Here is a 22780-nt window from a genome sequence, read left to right as displayed (position 1 = left end):
TATTCAAAATTCAACCAGTGTAATTCACCAGGTGAACAAGGTAAAGAAGAAAAACCACATGACCATCTCAATTGAGGCAGAAAGTACATTTGACAACATTCAACACCTATTCATGACAGAAATTCTCAGAAAACTAAGACTAGAGTGGAATTTCCTCAACTTGATAAAGAACATCTACAAAAACAAAACACCACACAGCTAACAGCGTATTTAATGATGAAAGACTGAATTATTTCCCCTGAAGATTGGAAACAAGTCAAGGATATCTGCTTTTATCACACATATTCAAGTCAAAGTACTAGCCAGCATAGTAAGGCAAAAAAGGGAAATAAAAGGGATACAGATTGGAAAAAAAGAAATAAAACTGTACCTTTGTGCAGATGGCATAGTGGTCTATATAGAAAATCCAAGGAATGTATTTTTCAAAACCCTAGAGATAGTACATGAGTTCAGCAAGGTTACAGCATATAAAGTAAACACATAAGAATCAATTGTATTTCTACATAGTATCGGCAAACACGTGGAAACTGAAATTTAAAATACTATTTATGGGGCTCCGAATTGACCCAGAGAAGGGCAGTGTCATCTTAGCGGCGCTGCAGAAACCCCTACCCAAGACGGCTTCCCCTCCCCGGGCCTGTCCCCTCTTTGCCTGCGAGTCCTCTTGCCTCGTAGGCCTCTCGGATCTAATATCGTGGGGTGAGGTGAGGTGAGAGCAGGCCCGGGGAGGGTGGTTACCGCTAAGGAGCTGCAGTCGCGATCAAGATGATAGAGGTACTGACAACAACTGACTCTCAGAAACTGCTACACCAGCTGAATGCCCTGTTGGAACAGGAGTTGAGATGTCAGCCAAAGGTCTGCGGCTTGAGACTAATTGAATCTACACATGATAATGGCCTTAGAATGACTGCAAGACTGAGGGACTTGGAAGTAAAAGATCTTCTTAGTCTAACTCAGTTCTTTGGCTTTGACACAGAGACATTTTCTCTAGCTGTGAATTTACTGGACAGATTCCTGTCTAAAATGAAGGTACAGCCCAAGCACCTTGGGTGTGTTGGACTAAGTTGCTTCTATCTGGCTGTAAAATCAACAGAAGAGGAAAGGAATGTCCCATTGGCAACTGACTTGATCTGAATAAGCCAGTACAGGTTCATAGTTTCAGACTTGATGAGAATGGAGAAGATTGTATTGGAGAAGATGTGTTGGAAAGTCAAAGCTACTACTGCCTTTCAGTTTCTACAGCTCTATTACTCACTCCTTCAAGAGAACATGCCACATGAAAGGAAGAGTAGCCTTAATTTTGAAAGACTAGAAGCCCAACGTAAGGCATGCTACTGCAGGATCATATTTTCTAAAGCAAAGCCATCTGTGTTGGCATTGTCTATCATCGCATTGGAGATCCAAGCACAGAAGTATATAGAGTTAACAGAAGGAGTAGAAGGTCTTCAGAAACATTCCAAGATCAGTGGCAGAGATTTGACTTTCTGGCAAGAGCTTGTATCCAAGTGTTTAGCTGAATATTCATCGAACAAGTGTGCCAAACCAAATGTTCAGAAGTTGAAATGGATTGTTGAAATGGATTGTTTCTGGGTGTACTGCAAGGCAACTGAGGCATAGTTACTACAGGATAACCCACCTTCCAACAATTCCCGAAACAGTCCCTTAATTGGTAAATTTGGATGATTACGGCAACAAAAAACTTCTGAAGCCTTTCTCCACAATCCTGAGCTGTGGATTCCATAATATTATAACAGATTTAAGATGTGAAGCCTCAAAACATCACAAATAGATTAGCGTTGGTGTTCTCAGATTTGGGAAAACTGCCTAATTAAAATTACCCTATAGTGGAATTACTCAAATTTGAATTCACCTATGAAACATACAAATCAAAGTAACAGTATAAATGTGAAATGCAAATGACAAGCCTGGAAAGGTAAACTGTGAATCTTCATTTCTAACATTGATCCAAGTTTCTATATTGGGTCAATATATTGTATTTAGGTGGTGTTTAAAAAGGGTAACCTACTTAAATTTAAACTATGAAGTTTACATCAAAACCACCATTTCACAAATGCACTTTTTAAGGCACAATAAGGGTCACTATTCTAGACAGTGAGAATAGTTAGTTTCTCGGCACCTATGATGCAAGTAATTATTAACCCAGAGATGTGGACCTTACTGCTACATAGAAATCACATTTAAATTTGAGGGCATTTATGTAAAGCAAAACTACCAACTTGTTAATTTTGGCATGTTATCTTTAATATTTTTCTAGAAAACAGGTGATGTTTGTATCCATGATTTTAAAAGTTTTATACAAAATTTACTGCCTCAGTCTAGTCCCATCAAGAAAATTAGTTTTTACTGTACTAGTAGCTCAAAACAAATTAGCGTCACTCTGAAAACTTTTTAACACTCCATCAGTTTTTACTGAGGAGTTTTTATAAAACATACAGTTTTTATAAAACTTGGTTCTAACTTAGAATTTTGCTTAAAAGGAAGAGAATATACTTACATTAATTGCCCCTACTGTGTGCCAAAAGCAAGTATTAAGAAAGGTAAGTAGGCATCTTCATAATTACAAGGTTGCTGAGGTGTGGTGTTTGGAGATCTACGGGGTTGAAGTGTTGCAGAGAGTTACTCCATGCAGTGTGCAGCCTGAACCCATCCAGGATGGCTGCACCCAATTCTGACATCATTTTATGGCCATAGAGGCATTAGAAAATGAACCAAAGAACCACAGTGTATCTTATACTTGGTAAACTGTCTTTTATGGATAACTTTACAGTTTTCCCAAAATACTGATAAATTTCAATATTTTGAATACATCACTGTTAATTTTGAGTTGCCAGAGGTAACCTAACCAACTCCCATTATGTTTTGGTACTAAGGGATATGCCTTTCAATAAAGTTACTGAAATGCAAAAAATAAATAAATAAATAAATAAAATACCATTTATGGGGATTTCCCCAATGGTCCAGTGACTAAGACTCCACGTTCCCAATGGAGAGGGGCCTGGGTTTGATCCCTGGTCAGGAAGCTAGATGCCATGTGCTGCAACTAAGAGGTCACATGCCAGCAACCAAGAGTTGAAGATCCCACGTGCCACAACTAAGACCTGGCAGAACCAAATATATATAAGATGTTTAAAACTTAAAAAGCAATGCCATTTATGGGGGTTCCCTGGTGGTTTAATGGTTAGGATTTGGTGTTTTCATTGCTGTGGCCTGGGTTCAATCCCTGGTTGAGGGACTGAAATCTTGAGAGTGGGATGGCCGCCTCGAAAAAACAAAGCATTTACAGTTGCTAAAAAAATATGAAATATATGTGAATCTAATAAAACATATATAACAGAGTTAGTTTTGTTCATTTATAATTTTTTAAATAAAATCACCCAGTCTGTTAAACTTTCATTAACATGTATACTTATAACTGTATATAGTATTTTCATGTTTTACATTTCTTCTATATCTGTGGTTAAAACCAATTCTCGTTCTCATTATATTTTTAGTCTTTCTCTCATCTTACCAGAAGTTTTCCTATTTTTATTAATAGTTTTCCTATTTTTATTAATATTAAAAAAAGAACTACCTTTTATGTTTGTTATCTTTTAAGTCATTTGTCAAAATTTATTAATTTTGAACTCATGCACTATACTTGGGTTTTGTGAAGGTTTTTTGTTTTATGGAGTGCTGGCTGTGCTGCATCTTCTTTGCAGTGCCCAGGCTTTCTCTGACTGTGGTGCAGGGGCTTAGTTGACCCAAGGCACATGGGATCTTTGTTTCCCCACCAATGATGGAACCCAAGTTCCTGGCATTGGAAGGTGGAGTCTTAACCACTGAACCACTAGAGAAGTCCCGTGTGCTAGGGTATTTTAAAAACCACATTCCTTGAGATTTTCTACATAGATCACCATGCTATCTGCACAAAGGCAGATTAATAAATTCTGCCTTTCTGCTTTATTTGGGTTTATCTTGTTGTGTTTTATAAACATGCTGAGAGGGGAGTGGCCAAGATGGCAGAGTAGGAAGATCTTGAGTTCACCTCTTCTCATGGGCAGACCAAAATTATAACTATTACAGAACAACTATTGATGAGAAAGACCAGAAGACTAGTAGAAAAGATCTTCCACAGTTAAAGATATAAAGAAAGAATCACAGTGAGACAGGTAGGAGTTATAGGGATAGAATAGGATAGTTATATACAGGTAGTTGTAGAAGTTCCAGTGAACAGTGAAAGTGTTAGTTGCTCAGCTGTGTCTGACTCTTTGTGACCTCATAGACTACAGCCCACCAGGCTCCTTTGTCCATGTAATTCTCCAGGCAAAAATACTGGAGTGAGTAACCATTCCTTTCTCCAGGGGATCTTCCCGACCCAGGATCAGATACAGGATCAAACCCCAGTCTCCCGCATTGTGGGCAGATTCTTTACAGTCTGAGCCACCAGGGAAGCCAATGAGGGACTATAAATAGAGAGGGAAACCTAGGGAACTTTGAGAGACCACTGTAAGTTAATGATCGCTCAAGAAAGCTATTGGAACATCATGGAACGAAGCAGGCTTGCTTAACTAGAAAGCCATAAATAAAAGCACAAGATATGCCCCAGGCCATTTGGTGAAAGAAAAATGTTACCACCTTTCTGATGATTTGAATAAGTGCTATGATAATCCTAGTTGGACTTCATAGGGTCAGAAACTCTCCTGCTTGACACAAAAGGAGGAGCTAGTGATATAAGCCTGATGTCTACTCAAAGAAGGTGGTCTTTCCCCACCTCCCCCACTTTCCCTGTCTTCCCTGGTGGCTCAGAGGTTAAAGTGTCTGCCTGCAACTCCGTCCTGGGTTGGGAAGATCCCCTGGAGAAGGAAATGGCAACCCACTCCAGTATTCTTGCCTGGAGAATCCCATGGATGGAGGAGCCTGGTGGGCTACAGTCCATGGAGTCGCAAAGAGTCAGACATGACTGAGTGACTTCACTTTCACTTTTCCACTTTCCTTTGATTAAAAAATTTTAGCCCACTTAATCCTTGAGGCAGAGTCCACTTGCCCGCTTGCATCTCTCATAAGCGTCCAATATTAATAATTGTACTTCTTTCCATCACTTTGCCTCTCACTGAATTCCTTCTGCACTGAGACACAAAGAACCTGAGCCTTCAGAAGTCCAGACACCAGGTAAGTGACTCTAATTATGTATATCTATGGCTGATTCATGTTGATGTTTGGCAGAAACCAACAAAATTCTCCAAAGCAATTATCCTTCAATTAAAGAAAGGAAACAGGGGAAAAAAAAATAAAGACCACAGGTTAGAATCCCAGTCAGAGTTTTGGCTGGCTTTGAGTCTTGGTCACATGGGTCGGTCGAAGTCTCAGTCTGAGGTGCACAGTTTCAGCAGAGGCAGAGATGCAGTATAGTCAAGACCTGTAGCCCTAGGTGGATGACCCACAAATGGGAAGATAATTACAATTGCAGAAGTTTTCTCCAAGGAGCAAGGGATCCAAGCTCCACACTGCACTCTGCAATCTGGAGTTTCCGCACTGGGAAAATGAGCCCCTGGAACTTTGGGCTTTGAAGGTCAATGGGCTTACTTTTGGGAGAGCCAGAGGAGTGCAGGAAATAGTCTCCACTTTTAAAAGGTGCACACACAACTTCACATGCCTTAAGACACAAGGAAGTAGCAGTAGTTTGAAAGCAGCCTGGGCCAGACCCACTGCTGATCCTGGAGAGCCTCCCAGAAAGGCAGGAGGCACCTGGAGCTCACCCTGGGGACATGGATACTGGCAGCAGCCATTTTAGGAAGCTCAATCTACTATGCAGACACTGGTGCTGGCAAGAGCCATCTTAGACTCCTCTCTCTAGCTTATTAGCCTCTCCCACCAATAAGCAGGTGCCAAGACCCCTGGGCCCTGTCTCTGCCCACCAGTGGGCTGACACAAAGTCTGGGACCCCAAGGGTCCTGCAGTAAGAGACCAAGGACCAAATCCACACACCAGCAAGCTGGCAGTAGCCCAGTATCCCCTGGGCCCCTGCCCCACCCATCACCAGGCCAACTCCAGGACACTCACCTTAGACCCCTCAGCCAGCTGCTCTGGGATTCAACCCCACTCACCAGCAAGCCAACACCTGGCTCTGCCCACCACTGAGGCAGCACTAGCCCCGGGGCCATGGGGGCCCTGCAGCTAGCTGCCTCCTGACCTGGCCCCACCCACCAGCATCTGGCATCTTCTGCACAAGGCAGGCGCTGGCAACCAAGCAGACCAGGGACCAGCCACACCTACCAGATTGCTCACTGTAGTTAGCCCATTACAACAGAAGGGCTCTCACAGAGCCCACACAAAGGACACGCATAGAGGATACAGCTCTGGTGACCAGAAGGGCCCACCTCTCCAAGCTTGGGAAATATAACCAACCTACTAAATACACAGAAACAAAAATAGCGAATTAGGCAAAATGAGGCAACAGAGGAATATATTCCACATGAAAGAACAGGATAAAACCTCAGAAGAAAAACCAAGTGAAGTGGAGGTAAGCAATCTATCCCATAAAGAGTTCAAGATAATGATGACAAAGATGCTCAAAGAATTCAGAAGAAAGGATGAACAAAGTGAGAAGTTAGACATTTTTAAGAGTTAGATAATATAAAGAACCAAATAGAGCTGAAGAATGCAGTAAGGGATTTTTTTAATATATGAGAGGGAATCAACAGTAGATTAGATGATATAGAGAAATGAATCAGTGAACTGGAAGACAGAGCACTGGAAATCATGTACACTAAACGGAAAAATAGAATTTGTAAAGAATGAGGGCAGATTAAGAGATCTCTGGGACCACGGCAAATGGAGTAACATTCACAGTATAGGGGTCCCAAAAGGAGAAGAGAGAGAAAGGATCTGAGAACACGTTTGCTCAATGTTACTAACCATTAGGGAAATGCAAAGCAAAACCACAATGAAATATAATGTGAGAATGGTTGTTATAAAAAAAAAGGGAACAGATAACAAGTGTTGGTGAGGGTGTGGAGAAAAGAGAACCCTCACACACTGCTGGTGGAAAAGTGAATTGGTGCAGCCACTCTGGAAAACAGTATGGTGATTCCTCAAAAACGTGAATAGAAACTTCCCTGGTGGTCCAGTGGTTAAGACTTTTCACACTTCCACTGCAGGGGACACAGGTTTGATCCCTGGTCAGGGAACTAAGTCTTCCCTGGTGGCTCAGACAGTAAAGAATCCGCCTGCAATTTGGGAGACATGGGTTCAATCCCTGGGTTGGGAAGATCCCCTGGAGAAGAAAATCCACTCCAGTATTCTTGCCTGGAGAATTCCGTGGACAGAGGAGCCTGGCAGGCTACAGTCCATGGAGTCACAAAGAGTTGGACAGCTGAGCAACCAACACTGTCACTTCACTTTCTTTTCAGGGAACTAAGATCCCACACCCCACATGGCGCAACAACAACAAAAAATAGGACAGCTGCTGCTGCTGCTGCTGCTAAGTCGCTTCAGTCGTGTCCAACTCTGTGCGACCCCATAGATGGCAGCCCACCAGGCTCCCCTGTCCCTGGGATTCTCCAGGCAAGAACACTGGAGTGGGTTGCCATTTCCTCCTCCAATGCATGAAAGTGAAAAGTGAAAGTGAAGTCGCTCAGTCGTGTCCGACTCTTAGCGACCCCATGGACTGCAGCCTGCCAGGCTCCTCCTTCCATGGGATTTTCCAGGCAAAGTAGGACTACCATACAGCAATTCCCCTTCCTGCTATTTACCTGAAAAAAATGCAAACACTAATTAGCAAAGATCTATGCACCCGTACATTCATTATAGCATTATTTACAACAGCCAAGATATGGAAGCAATCTAAGTGCCCATCAATAGATAAATGGATAAAGAAGCTGTGAGATATGTATCAGTGCTGTGCTGTGCTGTGGTTAGTCACTCAGTTGTATCTGATTCTTCAACCCCAGGGACTGCAGTCCACCAGCCTCCTCTGTCTATGGGGATTTTCCAGGCAAGAATACTGGAGTGTGTTGCCATGCCCTCCTCCAGGGGATCTTCCTAACCCAGGGATTGAACTCAGATCTCCTGCATTGCAGGCAGATTCTTTACTGTCTGAGCCACCAGGGAAGCCCAAGAATACTGGAGTGGGTAGCCTATCCCTTTTCCAGGGGATCTTCCTGACCCAGGAATCGAATCAAGGTCTCCTGCATTGCAGGCAGATTCTTTACCAGCTGAGCTACAATGATATATTACATATATATGCATACTATATATATATATATATATATATATCAGCCATAAAAAAGAATGTAACCTTGCCAGTTTGACACAACACGGAAGGCCCTAGAAGGTATTATGCTAAGTGAAATAACTTCAGATAAAGACAAATGCTGTACTATTTCATTGATATATGTGATCCAAAAATAAAACAAATGAGCAAACATAACAAAACAGAAACAGTCATAGATACAGAGAACAAACAGGTGGTTTCCAGTGGAGAGGAGGCTGTGGGGAGGAAAGAAAAAGGTGAGGGAGATTAAAAGGTACAAACTCTGGGCTGCAAAATAAATGAGTCACGGGTGTGAAATGTAGTGTGGGGAATATAGTCAACAATGATGCGCTATCTTTCTGTGGTGACACATTGTAACTAGACTTATCATGGTGATCATTTCAAAATACAGTAAACTATCAAACTATTATGTTGTGTAACAGGAACTAACATAGTTATACTTCAAAAACAAACAAACTTATAGAACCACAAAAATAATTCACAGTTACCCGAAGTGGAAAATGGAGAGAGGGGAAATTGGACGAAGACAGTCAAAAGTACAAACTTCCAGTTAAAAGATAAATGTTATGTATAAAAGTTCTTGAAAGTAAATTCTGAGTTCTCATCACAAGGAAAAAAATTTTTTTAATTTCTTTAATTTTGTATCTATATGAGATGTTCACTAAAGTTATTGTGACCATCATTTTATGATGTATGTAAGACAAATCATTATACTGTGTATCTTAAAGAATCTACCTGCCAGTTCACCTTCCCCACCTGGGTTGGGAAGATTCCCTGGAGAAGGAAATGGCAACCCACTCCAGTATTCTTGCCTGGGAAATCCAGGACAGAATGGACAGAGGAGACTGGTGGGCTACAGTCCGTGGGGTTGCAAAAGAATCTGACGTGACTTGGTGACTAAACAACAACAACACCTTAAACTTATACAGTGCTGTATGTCAATTTTATCTCAACAAAACTGGAAGGAAAAATGTCAATTTTATGCTTATTTAACTTACCTTCATTCTTTCTTGCTTAATAAACACATTTAAAGCAACTGTTATTCTCATTCTGAGTGCAACTTTAGTGATCTCTCATACAATTTCATATGTAGCACTGTCATTAAAAGATTGATCTTCAACTCAGTCTTGAAAGAAACAATTTGCAGAGAAGTGCTAGAATCATTCCCAGTGTAGGCAGAAAACCAACAGGTTCATAGTCTACTCACAGACAACACTTGTTCATTCTTTAAGACAACTCAAATTTCATCCCCTCTGTAAAGATTTCAAAGCATGGTTAGTGATGCCTTTATCAGTGAATCCATAGTACTACGTATATATTACTAATAAAAATCCTTATTGTATTGTAGATTCTGTGCTCCTTCGGGATAGGACCCTTGTCCAATTTTCTTTCTTTTTCTTCTTCTTCTTTTTTTTTTTTCTTCAGGATCTTAGTTCTCCAACCAGGGATTGAACTCAGGCCCTCGGCACTTTGAGCATGGAGTGTTAATCACTGGACCACCAGGGAATTCCTGTCCTATTTTCTATATGTAGGCCTGAATCATATCGAGCACAAAACCTTGCACTGAATGAAATAATAGAAGAGAGGAATATAGAAGCTGACTGGAAAGCTCCTAAAATTCACTTCCCTCACAGATTTTACTCAAACGCAGTCTTGTCAATAGCTATTCATGTTGCCAGAAAAATGTAAGGGCCCAAAGTATCCTTTTTTTAAACAGAACTAATTGTTCATTTGTATTCAGACTCTCTAAGCAAAAGGAAATTTGTAATGAAAATACAGCTCAAGGCAATATCCATCTGAAGTTCCCTTTTGGATAACTTTCTGCTTCTCCTAAAAAAAAATTTATCCTCTGAAGACAGCACCCTTATTTATTTTCTCTACAAGTTTCCTGCAGGCTCTCTTCCCCACCATTCTCCCTCCTTAAAAACACCACAAAAGCTTGGTAACTTTTTATAGCATAAAAACAACTCCAGTGTAAAGCACAGAAATTTCCAGCCTTAAGTAAGCGCGTGATTGCAAATAACCTTTACCAGTTTGTCACAAGTTAAACTGAATTCCCAGTTTTGCTTGCTTTCTTTCAAACATATGAGTTGTCTATTGAATGCCAGGCACCAAGTTAAGCAGTAGACATACAACAGTTTAGGGTGAATCTATCCCTTGACCATTAAATCAATCAGATTCAATAAATCTACTTGAATTTTCACCATGTGTTTCTTTACTACAGATCTCACCTCCTTTCTCTAAGTCACTAGAAACTCAATACAGAAACATTTGCCAGGTTTTCCACTTCAGAAATCTTGAACTTGTTTCTTATTTACCTGGGCAAATACTTCCGGTCTAATTTCACAGAGAGGTTTCTCTGCTCTATGTCACTCAATCCTTTCCCTCCTTTTCATCTCCAGTTTTCTCGGTTTTATTTCTTTAAGAAGCCTCTTTCCATGGCATTCTTCACTCACACAAGTTAAGAGGCTTCTTGCCTCATGTGTTGGTCACAAGAGTCTTAAGCGTTGCATAAAATGTCACATGCCTTAGATCATTCGTATCCCCTCATGGATGTATCATTACCAGAGCTAAAGGACGTGGACATTCCCTGAGTTTCAAAGGGAGACTCAAGATCTATTATGAATATATGTTTACGTAAAAACTTTTATCTGAAACATTGATGAACTTTGCAAATAATAGAGTGTTTTTTTCTTTGTTTTTGTATCTTGGCCATACTGTGCAGCTTTCGAGATCCTAGTTTTCTGACTAGGGATCAAACCCGCACACTGGGCAGTGAAGGCGCAGAGTCCTAACCGCTGGGCCACCAAGGAATTCGCAAGAAGCTTATCTTAAGGAACTCAGAGTGCAACGACAAAAGTAAGTACATGTTTCTATGGAAACAAACTGCTAATCAATATTTCAAGAACAATGGTCAAGGTCATGACAGGTTACTTAAAGATTGTGGCAGGAGAAATCTTTCATCCAACACTCAAATCAGATGTTTGGTAGAATAGTTTAGGATTAGAGTTCATTTTCTTTAATATTATTTATTTATTAGGTTGTGATGGCTCTTAGTCGCAGTACACAAACTCTTAGCTGCAGCATGCAGGATCTAGTTCCCTGACCAGGAATTGAACCTGAGCCCCCTGCATTGGAAGCATGGAGTCTTAGTCACTGAACCACCAGAAAAGTCCCTAGAGTTCATTTTTACATAAAAGGGAAAAAATTATTTGACTATATATATATAATCATTACACTGTGATACTATCACCTCAAAGAGTGCCGGCAAGCAGAATGAACTTTTGAATCAAAATTTTAGCTGCCAGCTGCTTGCACTATCACACAGAGCAAAATTTCCTCCTCAAAACTGGTAAGGCAAGTGCACTGGGGTGAACAGTGCTCCTCCCAAATTTATGTCTACCTGGAGCTGGTGAATATGTCCTTACTTGGAAGCAGAGTATTTGTAGATGTGGCCAAGTTAAGAGTCATACTGGATTAAGGTGGGCCCTGATCCACTGACTAGTGACCTTATCAGAAGATGGAAATGTGGATGCATGTCCAGACACCCAAAAGGTGGAACGCCATGTGAAGATGAAGGCAGCAACTGGGCTGATGCTGCCTTCCCAAGGCAAGGAACACCAAGGATTATGGGCAACCACCAGGAGCTGGGTAGAGGGAATAAAGGATTCTTTCTTAGAGCCTTTTGAAATACTGTGCCCCGGTGGATACCCTGATTTCAGACTGCTGTTCTCCAGAACTATGAGAGAGTAAATTTCTGTTGTGTTAGGCCACCCGGTTTGTGGTCATTTGTATGGCAGTTCTAGGAAATTAATACAGGAAGCATATGGCAAAGAGAAATACTTCAGCAAATATGAATTTCAAAACATTTGGTTTAACTTTAATACCCTCCTCAAGGTCCCATCTAGGACCTACGTTGGGTAAGCAAACAGGAGCTGACCTTTCACTGGTGGAAATTCAGAAAATTGTTGTGCATTCATTCAAACTAAAAAAAGAAGAAGGAAAAAGGAGAAAAAAGTATTTATTTTACTTACTCCAGTACAATGATAATTCTTTTAAATTTGATCACTGACTCTGGTCTGTCATCTTGCTAGTAGAGCTAAGTGTTATAACTATTGCATAGACATTTCCACAGATACCAAGAAATAATAACTCAGTTTAGACATCCAGAAATGCATTACTGGCTATGGCTCATATGGAATGGCTCATGTCTTCTAGGGCTGTGTAGTGATAGACCGTTTATATTGGATCTTGTTGGATATATGCTGTGCTTGTTCAAGTTACAGAAAGTTGCAAGTACAATTTCTTCCTTTCTTAGAGAGGCATACAAGTTAACTCTAGATAAAATCAATGTAAATGCATGCTTATTCTGGATCAAAATATCTTAGTTTGGGGCTAAGTTGATGTATTTACTTATTGTGATGAAAACAAAATCTGAATTTAGATAGTAGTGCTATTTCTGTTCTACTAGTCTTTGCCTTCTCCTCCAAACAAACTTCTATTTATCCTTTAATACCCATCTCAAATGCTGTGTCTTCTTAAAGCCTCCCCCATTGGTAAACAGGATTAGTGAGTTTTCTCTGGGCTTACAAAGACTACTTCAATCGTTGCTATATAGTATATGTTAGTTGTTTGTCTGTTAGACTGTGAGCCCCTTCTTCCTCTTTGCGTTGCTAACATTATGCTTGGTATAAAGCATGCACTTAATAGATGTTTGCTGAAGGAATGATGAATTTTTGATGACTGAAAGCTATTTATTAAAGTACTCATCATTGAACTTAAAACAGCATTTTCCTCATAGAATGTTCTGAAGTAGAATAACTTCGGGAACTATACATGGAATACAAGTATCAGCACTGTTATTGTACTGAACTTGATGACTCTGCAAAGTTTTCACTGACTCCACACACATTTCCTGATTCTAGCTTCTGCTTGGAACCTTCCCCTCATATCTCTATTACAAGAATACAAGCATCTGTCCTGAGCTCTCTACCCCAACAGATAATGAAGTCCATAAAATGAAGGGGACAGAGAAAAGGCAGGATGTTCCTTATGTTCCATATTCCTTTCCCTTTATACCTGTGTTCTTTTGGTGATAGCAGGTTTCCATTAGGAGGTCTTTCAGAATCAACTACCCATTCACCCATTCATTCAAGAAATGGTACTTTACTACTGAATGAGTAGGCTCATAACTAGGGGAGAAAAGTCCAGGTAGAAAGTACTGTGTTTATAAGAGAAATAGAAAAGCCCCATTAGAGTTCCAGTGAGGAACATGAAGTTCAGTTCACACTTGCTCAAGTTCCCACATCTTGTAACTAACTGTGAGAGCTGAGACTGGCTCTTCTTGCATTTGACATCAGATGGAATAACTGGAGGAATTGAGATTCAAGCCTAATTTGGACAATACAAAAGCCTGGGGTCTTCTGCTACACTATACCATGCGCCTCCCATAGACTTCTGTTTCAGTTATTTGACAGATGCAAAGGTTATCTAAGTTATCAGCAATGAAAATAAAAAGGATCAAGGGGTACAGACAAGATATAAATGCAGGTTATACAATGAGAATGACATGATAGCTGACTAAATTAAGAATGAGAGGGAAACGAATAGAATTAAGGATGGCCTAAGGGAATCCCCTGGTAGTCCAGTGGTTAGGACTCTGTGCTTTCACTGCTAGGGGCCACGGTTCCATCATCCCTGGTCAGGAAGAAACCCAGGATGATTTAAGCTTGGAGTTCTGGTAACTAGGAAAATAACGATGCCATTAGCAGGATTAAGGATCTCAGAGGAAGAGACAGTTTTTATTCAGTGAGAGCCTTGGAGGAAGGAGGTGGAGGGTAAAATAGGTATGAGTCCTATATATAGACATTTAAGCCTGACATTAGGCAAGACTTCTAAGGAAGAGAGCAGGTAGGGAAAAGAAACAGAACACTGGAGAAAGACTGATGGCAGGAGATGAAACGGAAAAGGAGCTCTGAGAGAATATACTTCCAAGAAAGCCATGAGAAAAGAGAATTCAAGAGAACGGAGATGAGACCAGATGAAAGGCTGTCTTAAAGGTAAGAGAATGAAAATTTGTGGTTAGCAAACGGCTGACCCTGAGGTTTAAAAAAAATTTTTTTTAAGTCTCAAAGGAAGGAAATAACAGTCATTGTGTAATAGTTTTCTAAAACTTGGCAGGCATTCAAATGTGGGTCCTTATCCGCCTTTCCGGTTAAGGTGAGAGAGCTAGGGAGAACTAAGCTCACCAGGAAAATGAGGTTCTGGGGCTCTCCAAGGTGCTACTTCTCAACAAAATCGAAATGAAATCCTGTCTTCATTCATACTGTGACATGGAAAATGCAAATTAAGTGTCCGTTTTGCCCTTATTTCCTTTAGGCTGGTAAAGCAAGATTGATGATGTTTTGCCAGGTAGATGTCAATCCGTCATTAAATTTGAATCCTAATATGGTCCACCACCCACGAAGTATGAATAACCGGTTTTCTGAGTTTTTCCTGATACAGTTCTGGTTTTGACAAACGATTTGGGATCCCAACTCTTCCTTACAAGTACGGCAAGAAAAGGGAACCGACATCAATCGATAATGGTGGGGTTGTTGTTGTTTTTAAATAAATAATGGGTAGGCATCACTTAACACGGTTTTAAAACCTTAGGTTATTCTTCTACAGATTTTGAGGAAGATAAAACCTTTAAGCGATCAAGTGGGAGCACAAGTATGCAAAGAAGATTCAAAATTAACTTTCACAACACATGGCCTAATAAGGTTTCTCCCACTGTTAATTGGAGAAAAACAGACCTTGGATAGTTGCTGGAGGGACTGAAACAATTACCTTTACAAAGAGAGGTTTCTCCGTACTTAAACTAAAGAGCCCCCTGCTCAAGCCTAGACCATAGGATCTAGCACCTTTAGCAAGTCTCTCCCCACTCTAGGAATCAAATTTTCTCCTCTGTAAAACAAGGGGAAAAGATGTGTGTGCGTACAGAGGAGACTGGCTGGAAGCCCTTTAAAGCTTCCCTGCAGCTCGCAACTTATTTCATAATTTCTCCCCTTCATGCTATTTCCTTAGAAGAGGAAAAAGTTGTGAATTAATTCCTTGGATATGAAAATAAAAAAAGCAGACAGCCTGGCTTCAAGGAAACTTATTAGGGAACACGGATTCTGAAGAGCTCAATGACTTAAGGCCGCCAGCACCTGCGCCACAGCCGGCCGTCCCCGGCCCGCAGCCGCGGCTGAGGGAACAAGATGGCGTCACCACGCAGGGTTTCGCCCACGCCCCCGCGACTCCGCAATGCGGCCTCCGGCTGAGGCCGCACCCCATTGGCCAATGGCAATGAGGTCATCGTGGGGGCGGTGGCCGGCGGCGGCGCGGAGGCGGGGCTTTGCGGACGCACGCACGTCGAGGTGCGGCTGCCAGGAGCTGCGGAGGCTGCGGGTTTGGTTTGCCGCAGCTGCCTTGGCGGCGGCACCCAGCTGAAGGTGAGCGGGAGCTGTGGGTACAGCGCGGCCGGGAGCGGCCTTTGAGGGGCAAAACAAGCCCTTCTAACGGCCCCCTCGGTTGTCAAAGGAATTAGCAAGGGCTTCAAGTCTCTGAGAGGAAATGGGGGTTCACCCCTCCTCGGGTACCCCTCCTGTAGGCAGAGGAACAGGAGGTTCACTCTCTTTTTGAGGCCCCGATCCCTTCTCCCATTTACGTGGAAGGTGGAAAAACTGAAGGTTATTGGGAATACAGAAGAATTGGAGGTCTTCTTAGAGGGACTCCCATTTGAGGGTTCTCCCCTTTATTCCCCATTCCAGGAGGTAGGTGTGCCTGGGCCCGGGGAATTCCTGCTTCTCACTGGATAGACAGGAAATGAGGCAGGTGAACTTGAATACCTCGTTAAGGGAGACGAGGACTGGATGGCAGTTGTGAGGCAGGAGGGCTCGGGAGCTCTTTATTTGGACTCCTCTTGTGCAGGATTACTGTTTCTTCCTATTTTGCTTTGTGACCCTCCCAACACCCCCGGATCGCTATGGCCTTTTTATTTTTCGATTTGGCTCCAGTGGGACAGAGATGTTCTAGGGAGACTTGTAATCATTAAAGAGCAGAAACAGGGAGGCAACTCATTGGAGGTTGTCATTATCGGCAGCCTCTGAACTATGCTGATCTGGCATAATTTTATGTGCTTAGAGGTTGTGGAATCTATTCGTGTTGGGAGGTGGAGTGGGGACTGTTAACAGCTGTTTTGGATGAGTCAGGTGTAGGCAGTCTCAAAGTCAAGCTACATAATCTCTTGAGAAATTCTTGTTTCTATCTAAATGTGTTGTTTTGCTACCTTGAATGCCAAATGCACAAAGGTTTTGTCATTCAGATTTCTCAAAATGTCTCCCAGGCTTCCGGAGAAATAGCTCTTCCTTTGATGCCAGTTTTGCCTATCATTAGGAATGCCCTCATGATACCAGAAATAACGTGCATTTTGTTGAGTTTAGATACTGTACAGTCCGTGCCTTACAGTAGCCGACTGAGAATAAATAATTACAGTTTCAGGACCACTGATAGCGCCAATTGTCTTTCCTACCCGGTAACGGTAAGACCGCCCCAAAAGGATATCTTTACTGGCTCATTCATGAGAAGCTTTAACAGATGGAAGAACGTAGTTAATCTTGAAGGTGGGGATAAAAAACAGAAAGCTGCGGAGGTTGAAAGCTTATTCTCTGACGATAAAATTGCTTTGTCATTTCATGTGTTCCCATCATGTTTGACTTGAGGTTGGGCATAATGTGTAAGCTGTTTCTGTGTGTGTGTATGTAGAAGTTAACACTTATGTGTTTAGATTCTTTGGGGAGAAAATGGTGTTTTGTGAGGGGTTTGAAAAGGTAAATCCTTTAAGGTAGCTGTACCTTGAGAGAAAAGGTAAATCCTTTAAGGTAGCTGTACCTTGAGGGCAGTGCTGGGACTTTGGCTGTTAGAAATTGGCAGTAGAGGATAGAAAACTAATCTCAACAGAGACATCCTTTTTGAGAGGGTAATTGAAGTCTCTTCTGATTGTTTCCTGACACAGGCAAAAACAAAAAAAGATCTCTGTGAATGTCACTGCCTTATAATACTGTGTCCAGGGTATTTAAAGAACTGTTTCGGATTCCCAGTTCCTGTTTTTAATCTGAATACATTCTTATGTATTGAGATGTCCCACATTATTGTCATTTGATCCTGATGTTGACTGCAAAGGAAGTGACTGTTCATCAGGCATTCTTCATAAGAGGATTCAGTAACAGCCTTTGCTATTTCTTCTGTCTTTCTAAGCTCTCAAAACAGTTAATAAAGATCTGTCAGCATGGAGTGGGAGAAATGAAATACAATGTGGAAGAGGCCTCCTGGGGTGTTTGCTTTCAGTCCTCTTGGTAGTTCCAAGTTCATGTAATTTTCTCTTTTTGTTTTAGGTTGCAGAGAAATCCCGGTACTCAGCTGACCGGTCCTTTCTGTCACCATGGGGGAGCTTTTCCGGAGTGAAGAGATGACACTGGCCCAGCTTTTTCTACAGTCAGAAGCTGCTTATTGTTGTGTCAGTGAATTAGGTGAACTTGGAAAGGTTCAGTTTCGTGATGTAAGTAGTTATGGCACCGCTTCTTGATTATCACTGAACTTTATTTTTCTTGTTATGGCCAATTGCCTCGTGACAGATGTTTTGCTTTTTATTTGCAAAAATAACATTATAGTACTGGCTTACTACTAGAAGAGTGTACATTTCAAGTTGTCTTTGCACAGGTGAAAGTGATTTGTGCTGATCCTTCCACACTTTTACTAGCGTACCTTGTGGAGGATAATCTGAAGCATTCTCAGCATAATTGCTTGAAATGCAGACGGAGGACAGCCTCCATCCTCAGCCTTCAAAAGTTCAAGGCTCGAACTTCACTTTTGGGCTCCTTAACACCCATAGTAGGGTATTTTTAAAAAGTGTCATAGCTCTGCGTACAATAGGATGTATTTATTACAAAATCTGAAGCATCCAGTTACAGATATATAGTGCATAAGGGTATACTGAATACTCAGTGTTTTGAAGCTAGGCACTTTGGAGGAGGAGATAGCAAAAGAAAGTGGATAATCTAAGTATTAAAAAAAAAAAGTATACTATGAGGCTTACAATCTGATCAGGAAGGCAAATCTACGGTGCTGAAAGGAGGGGGCAGTTAACAGTTCCTTGTTATGCAGTCTCAAAGCTCCATGTACCTCTTGTTTATAGCATTCGTCAGAGTCTTGATTTTCTGTTATCGGTGTGAGTGACTGATTAAAGAATGTCTCTTGTGCAGTGATCTTAGCACGAGGAAGATAGGGACATTCACTGTTATATCCTTAGTGCCCACATATAAGATAATCAATATTTGTTGGAATGAATGGATAGATGAAAGAGGAGTGGTCAGAAAGCAGTGGAATTAATCAGTTTTGACTTCCTGGAATTGGCAAGCTTTCTGGAAATTCTCAGTCTGAGCTGAAATTGCATAGATATAATCCAGTGACAAGGTCTCATTCCTTTTTCTCTTTGAACCCTCTTATATTACCTCTCTTCAAATGTTCTCCTAACTCAGCTAATGCATCAATATTCTTCCAGTTTTTTAGACTTGAAGGCTAAATCAAACCTAACTCATCCTTAATTTGCATCCTTTATTTCATCCTATGGTGTCTCCCTACCTAACACCATTGTGTGTATTCAGTGTTCTTAACTTTTATGTCAATCATAAAAAAAATTAATAGGGATTAATAAGGTGAATATTTATTTTAGTTCCAGACCACTACAATAAAGTATCTCAATAAATTGAGTTACACAAATGTTTTGGTTTCCCAGTACATTTAAAAGTTATGTTGGGAATTCCCTGATAATCTAGTGTTTAGGACTCCTCCATTTCACTGCTCAGGGCATATGTTCAGTCCTTGGTTGGAAGATTGAGATCCTGCAAGCTAGTGGCGTGGCCGAAAGAACAAGTTATGTTTATACCGTAGACTGTAGATTACACTAAAGTCTATTAAGTGTGCAATAGCATTATGTCTAAAAAGAAGTACATACATTAATTTAAAAATACTTTGTTGCTAGAAAATGCTAAACATCATCTGAGCCTTCAACAAGTAATCTTTCTGCATTCAGAAGGTTACTGATCACCATAACAGATACAATAATGAAAAAGTTTGAAATGCTGGGAAAATTACCAAAATGTGACAGAGACAGAAAGTGAGCAAATGCTATTGAAAAATGGCAGTGATCAACCAACCTTCCTCGAAGCAAGGATGCCCCAGACCTTCAATTTGTAAAACAATGGAGTATCTGCAAAGCGCAGTAGTGTGAAATACAGTAAAATGAGTTACGCCTGTAACTATGTTTCTATTATCTAATTAAGAGAACTACTCACAAATAATTGAAAAATGCCTGTGTAGCTTTCTTCCGTGCCATTCATTTCTCTCTCCTCCCCTACAAAGGTGATTTCTACAGTGATCTTTGCTTTTGTCATTCCTTTGTGTTTTTCCCCCATTTTTGCTGTGTGTGTATGTATGTATCACTAAATAATAATATATAGTATAATTTTGTATGTTTTAAAACTATGTACATGGTTTCCTATTGTATATATCCTCTAGCAAGTCATTTTTAAATTTAACATTGTGAGAGTTAACCATGTTGATACAGGTAGTATCAACCTGTATGGGTTAAATTGCTGTATAGTTATTGTAAGAGTATACAGTTTAGCATTTTTTCCTTCTGATGAACATTTTGGTTGATTGCAGTTGTTTGCTCTAGAGTGGTAGTGAAGATTCATATATATATATATATTATATATATATTGTGGTATACATATGTGATAGTTTCTTCTCTGTATATATTATGTATATATCATGGTATACATATGTGATAGTTTCTTCAGGGCAGTGGTTCTCAAATTTTTTGGTCTGAGGACCTCTTTACACTCTTAAAAAATTATTGAGGACCCTAGAGGGTTTTTATGTGAGTTACAGTTATTGATATTATTGTACTGGAAATTAACACTGAGAAATGTTTGAAGTATTTATTTATTAAAAATCATTTTAAAATTATAATAAGCCCACTACATGTTACCATAACTTTTTTATGAAAAATAACTATTTTCCAAAACAAAGAAGAATAATTTTGAGAAGAAGGGTATGGCTTTTACACTTTTGAAAATCTTTTAGAGTCTGAATTAGTAGAAGACAGCCTGATTCTTACTTGTTTCTGCAGTCTGCCGTGACGTATCTTATGAGCCTCTGGGAAATTTCATTGCAGACTCATGAAAGGATAAGAATGAAAAGGGCAAATAATGTCTTAGTGTTGCATGAAAATGGTATTGCTCTCATGGACCTGCTGCTGCTCCAGGCATTATAACCAGGAGGGGCATTGCTGAACATCGTGTGTGTCCCTGTTAGATGTAGTCAGAGTCCATACTTCATGGTGAATGTACCTATTCACGCTCCCATCGCTGGCTGAAGAGTTCCTTTTGTTCCACAATTGTGCCAACACCTCTGTGCTCAGACAGAAAGAAATTTGCCCATGTGATGGTTATGAAGTGGTATCTTACTGTTTTAATTTGTACCTTTTAGACTAGTGTATTTAGTATCTTATTATTTGTTTATTGAACATAATGAGTTTCATTTTCCATGAATGTCTGTCCATATTTGCCTATTTTTCTGTTGAGTTTGCTTGCTCACTGACGTGTAGGATTTTTTTTTAAGTTCTCCTTGTACTCTGGAAGCTAATCTTTTTCTAATCCTCTACTGGTAACTTCTAGGCTGTGGCTTGTCTTTTCCCTCTGTTGATGGTATAGTTTGTCACATATGTAAAGTTTACTTTTCTTTTTTTGTTATTAGTATTTTCTTTTTTTCCAAAATTTTTATCTTGAAAAATTTCAAGCCTGAATACTCTGGTGTAGATTCATTAGCTGTTAATATTTTGCTGCAGTTGATACAATCTTTTTTTTACTGTACTGTCAGAGTGAGCTGTCTCCTTCAAACCCTTTTTCTTTTTTTTCTTCTTATTTTACCTTCAGTAACATGTTGATAAAGTATAAGACCAAGCTGATAATAGTTAGGATTGTGTTCAGCTGTATGTAACTAAAAACCCGAATGATAGGGGTATACTTTTCTTATGTAACATGAAGCCCAGCTTCCCACTGTCATCAGCGTCCTAAGATCACTTTGTATTTGTTTGAATATCCTTGAGCACTTGGCTTTTGTCTTTACAGATGATCACCACAACTCACAGCATTTCATCCATATTCTAGGCAGGAAGAAGGAAGTGCAAGGAGGAAGGGGAAGTACTTACATATGGAGGAAAACAATTTTCCCAGAAATCCTCATCAGACTTTGCTAATTATTCATTGGCCAAAATTACGGTGTAATCTAGCTGCAAGGGAGTTTGGGAAATGTGATTGTTGTTTTTTTTTTTCCAACTGATCTGCTACTGCCTGAACAAAATTGGGAATTTTGTTAATAAGGAAATAGAGCAGAATGCCTTGTGTCTATCACATAGTATGCTTGTCTTGCTCCTAACTTTAAGGGTAATCTTTTAGATTTTTTATAGTTTAAATAGGATGTGTATTCTTAATTTGGGGGGAAAATTCTATTAGATTATGCAGATTCCTTTCCATTTCTGGTTTTTCTGAAGTTGTCACAAATGGTTGTGGAATTTTACTGAATGCCTTTTGTTTATTGAGATTACCTTAAAAAAATTTTTTTTTCTCCTTTAAATCTGTTAATTTGGTGAATTACATAGGCACTTTTTTCCCTACTAATTTTTTTTAACAGCTTTACTGAGATACAATCCATATACCATACAATTTGTCCATTTCAAGTGTACAGTTCAGTGATTTTTATTGTAGTCACAGAATTGTACAACCATCACCACACTGAATCTTGGACACTTTCAAGAAGAAACCCTGTACCCATTAAGAGTCCCTCCCCATTTCCTCCCAACCCCACGCCCCACCTCCAGCCCTTCAGTTCAGTTCAGTCGCTCAGTCGTGTCCGACTCTTTGCAACCCCATGAGTCGCAGCATGCCAGGCCTCCCTGTCTATCACCAATTCCCGGAGTTCACTCAGACTCACGTCCATCCAGTCAGTGATGCCATCCAGCCATCTCATCCTCTGTCGTCCCCTTCTCCTCCTGCCCCCAATGCCTCCCAGCATCAGAGTCTTTTCCAATGAGTCAACTCTTCACATGAGGTGGCCAAAGTACTGGAGTTTCAGCTTTAGCATCATTCCTTCCAAAGAAATCCCAGGGCTGATCTCCTGCAGAATGGACTGGTTGGATCTCCTTGCAGTCCAAGGGACTCTCAAGAGTCTTCTCCAACACCACAGTTCAAAAGCATCAGTTCTTTGGCGCTCAGCCTTCTTCACAGTCCAACTCTCACATCCATACATGACCACTGGAAAAACCATAGCCTTGACTAGACGGACCTTTGTTGGCAAAGTAATGTCTCTGCTTTTGAATATGCTATCTAGGTTGGTCATAAGTTTCCTTCCAAGGAGTAAGCA

At 40.5% G+C, this 22780-nt stretch overlaps 1 protein-coding gene and 1 pseudogene across 1 annotated transcript in view; both read left to right on the top strand.

Moving 5' to 3' along the window:
• The first annotated feature begins 745 nt into the window (after positions 1–745).
• Positions 746–1681, top strand: LOC104990439 (annotated as a pseudogene).
• Positions 1682–15646: 13965 nt separating this feature from the next.
• Positions 15647–22780, top strand: part of ATP6V0A1 (ATPase, H+ transporting, lysosomal V0 subunit a1) — a 50994-nt gene continuing 43860 nt past the window's right edge. Inside the window, exons 1-2 of the mRNA XM_010843102.1 lie at positions 15647–15750; positions 17692–17855. Of these exons, the coding sequence (XP_010841404.1) occupies positions 17739–17855 (117 nt within the window). The 5' untranslated portion in view covers positions 15647–15750; positions 17692–17738. The remainder of the gene's footprint in view (positions 15751–17691; positions 17856–22780) is intronic.

The sequence above is a fragment of the Bison bison genome, unplaced genomic scaffold (assembly GCF_000754665.1).
Source record: "Bison bison bison isolate TAMUID 2011002044 unplaced genomic scaffold, Bison_UMD1.0 scf7180017864180, whole genome shotgun sequence".
Classification (NCBI taxonomy): domain Eukaryota; kingdom Metazoa; phylum Chordata; class Mammalia; order Artiodactyla; family Bovidae; genus Bison; species Bison bison.
Note: the sequence above shows the minus strand (reverse complement) of the source record. Positions and strands in the feature narration are given on the sequence as shown.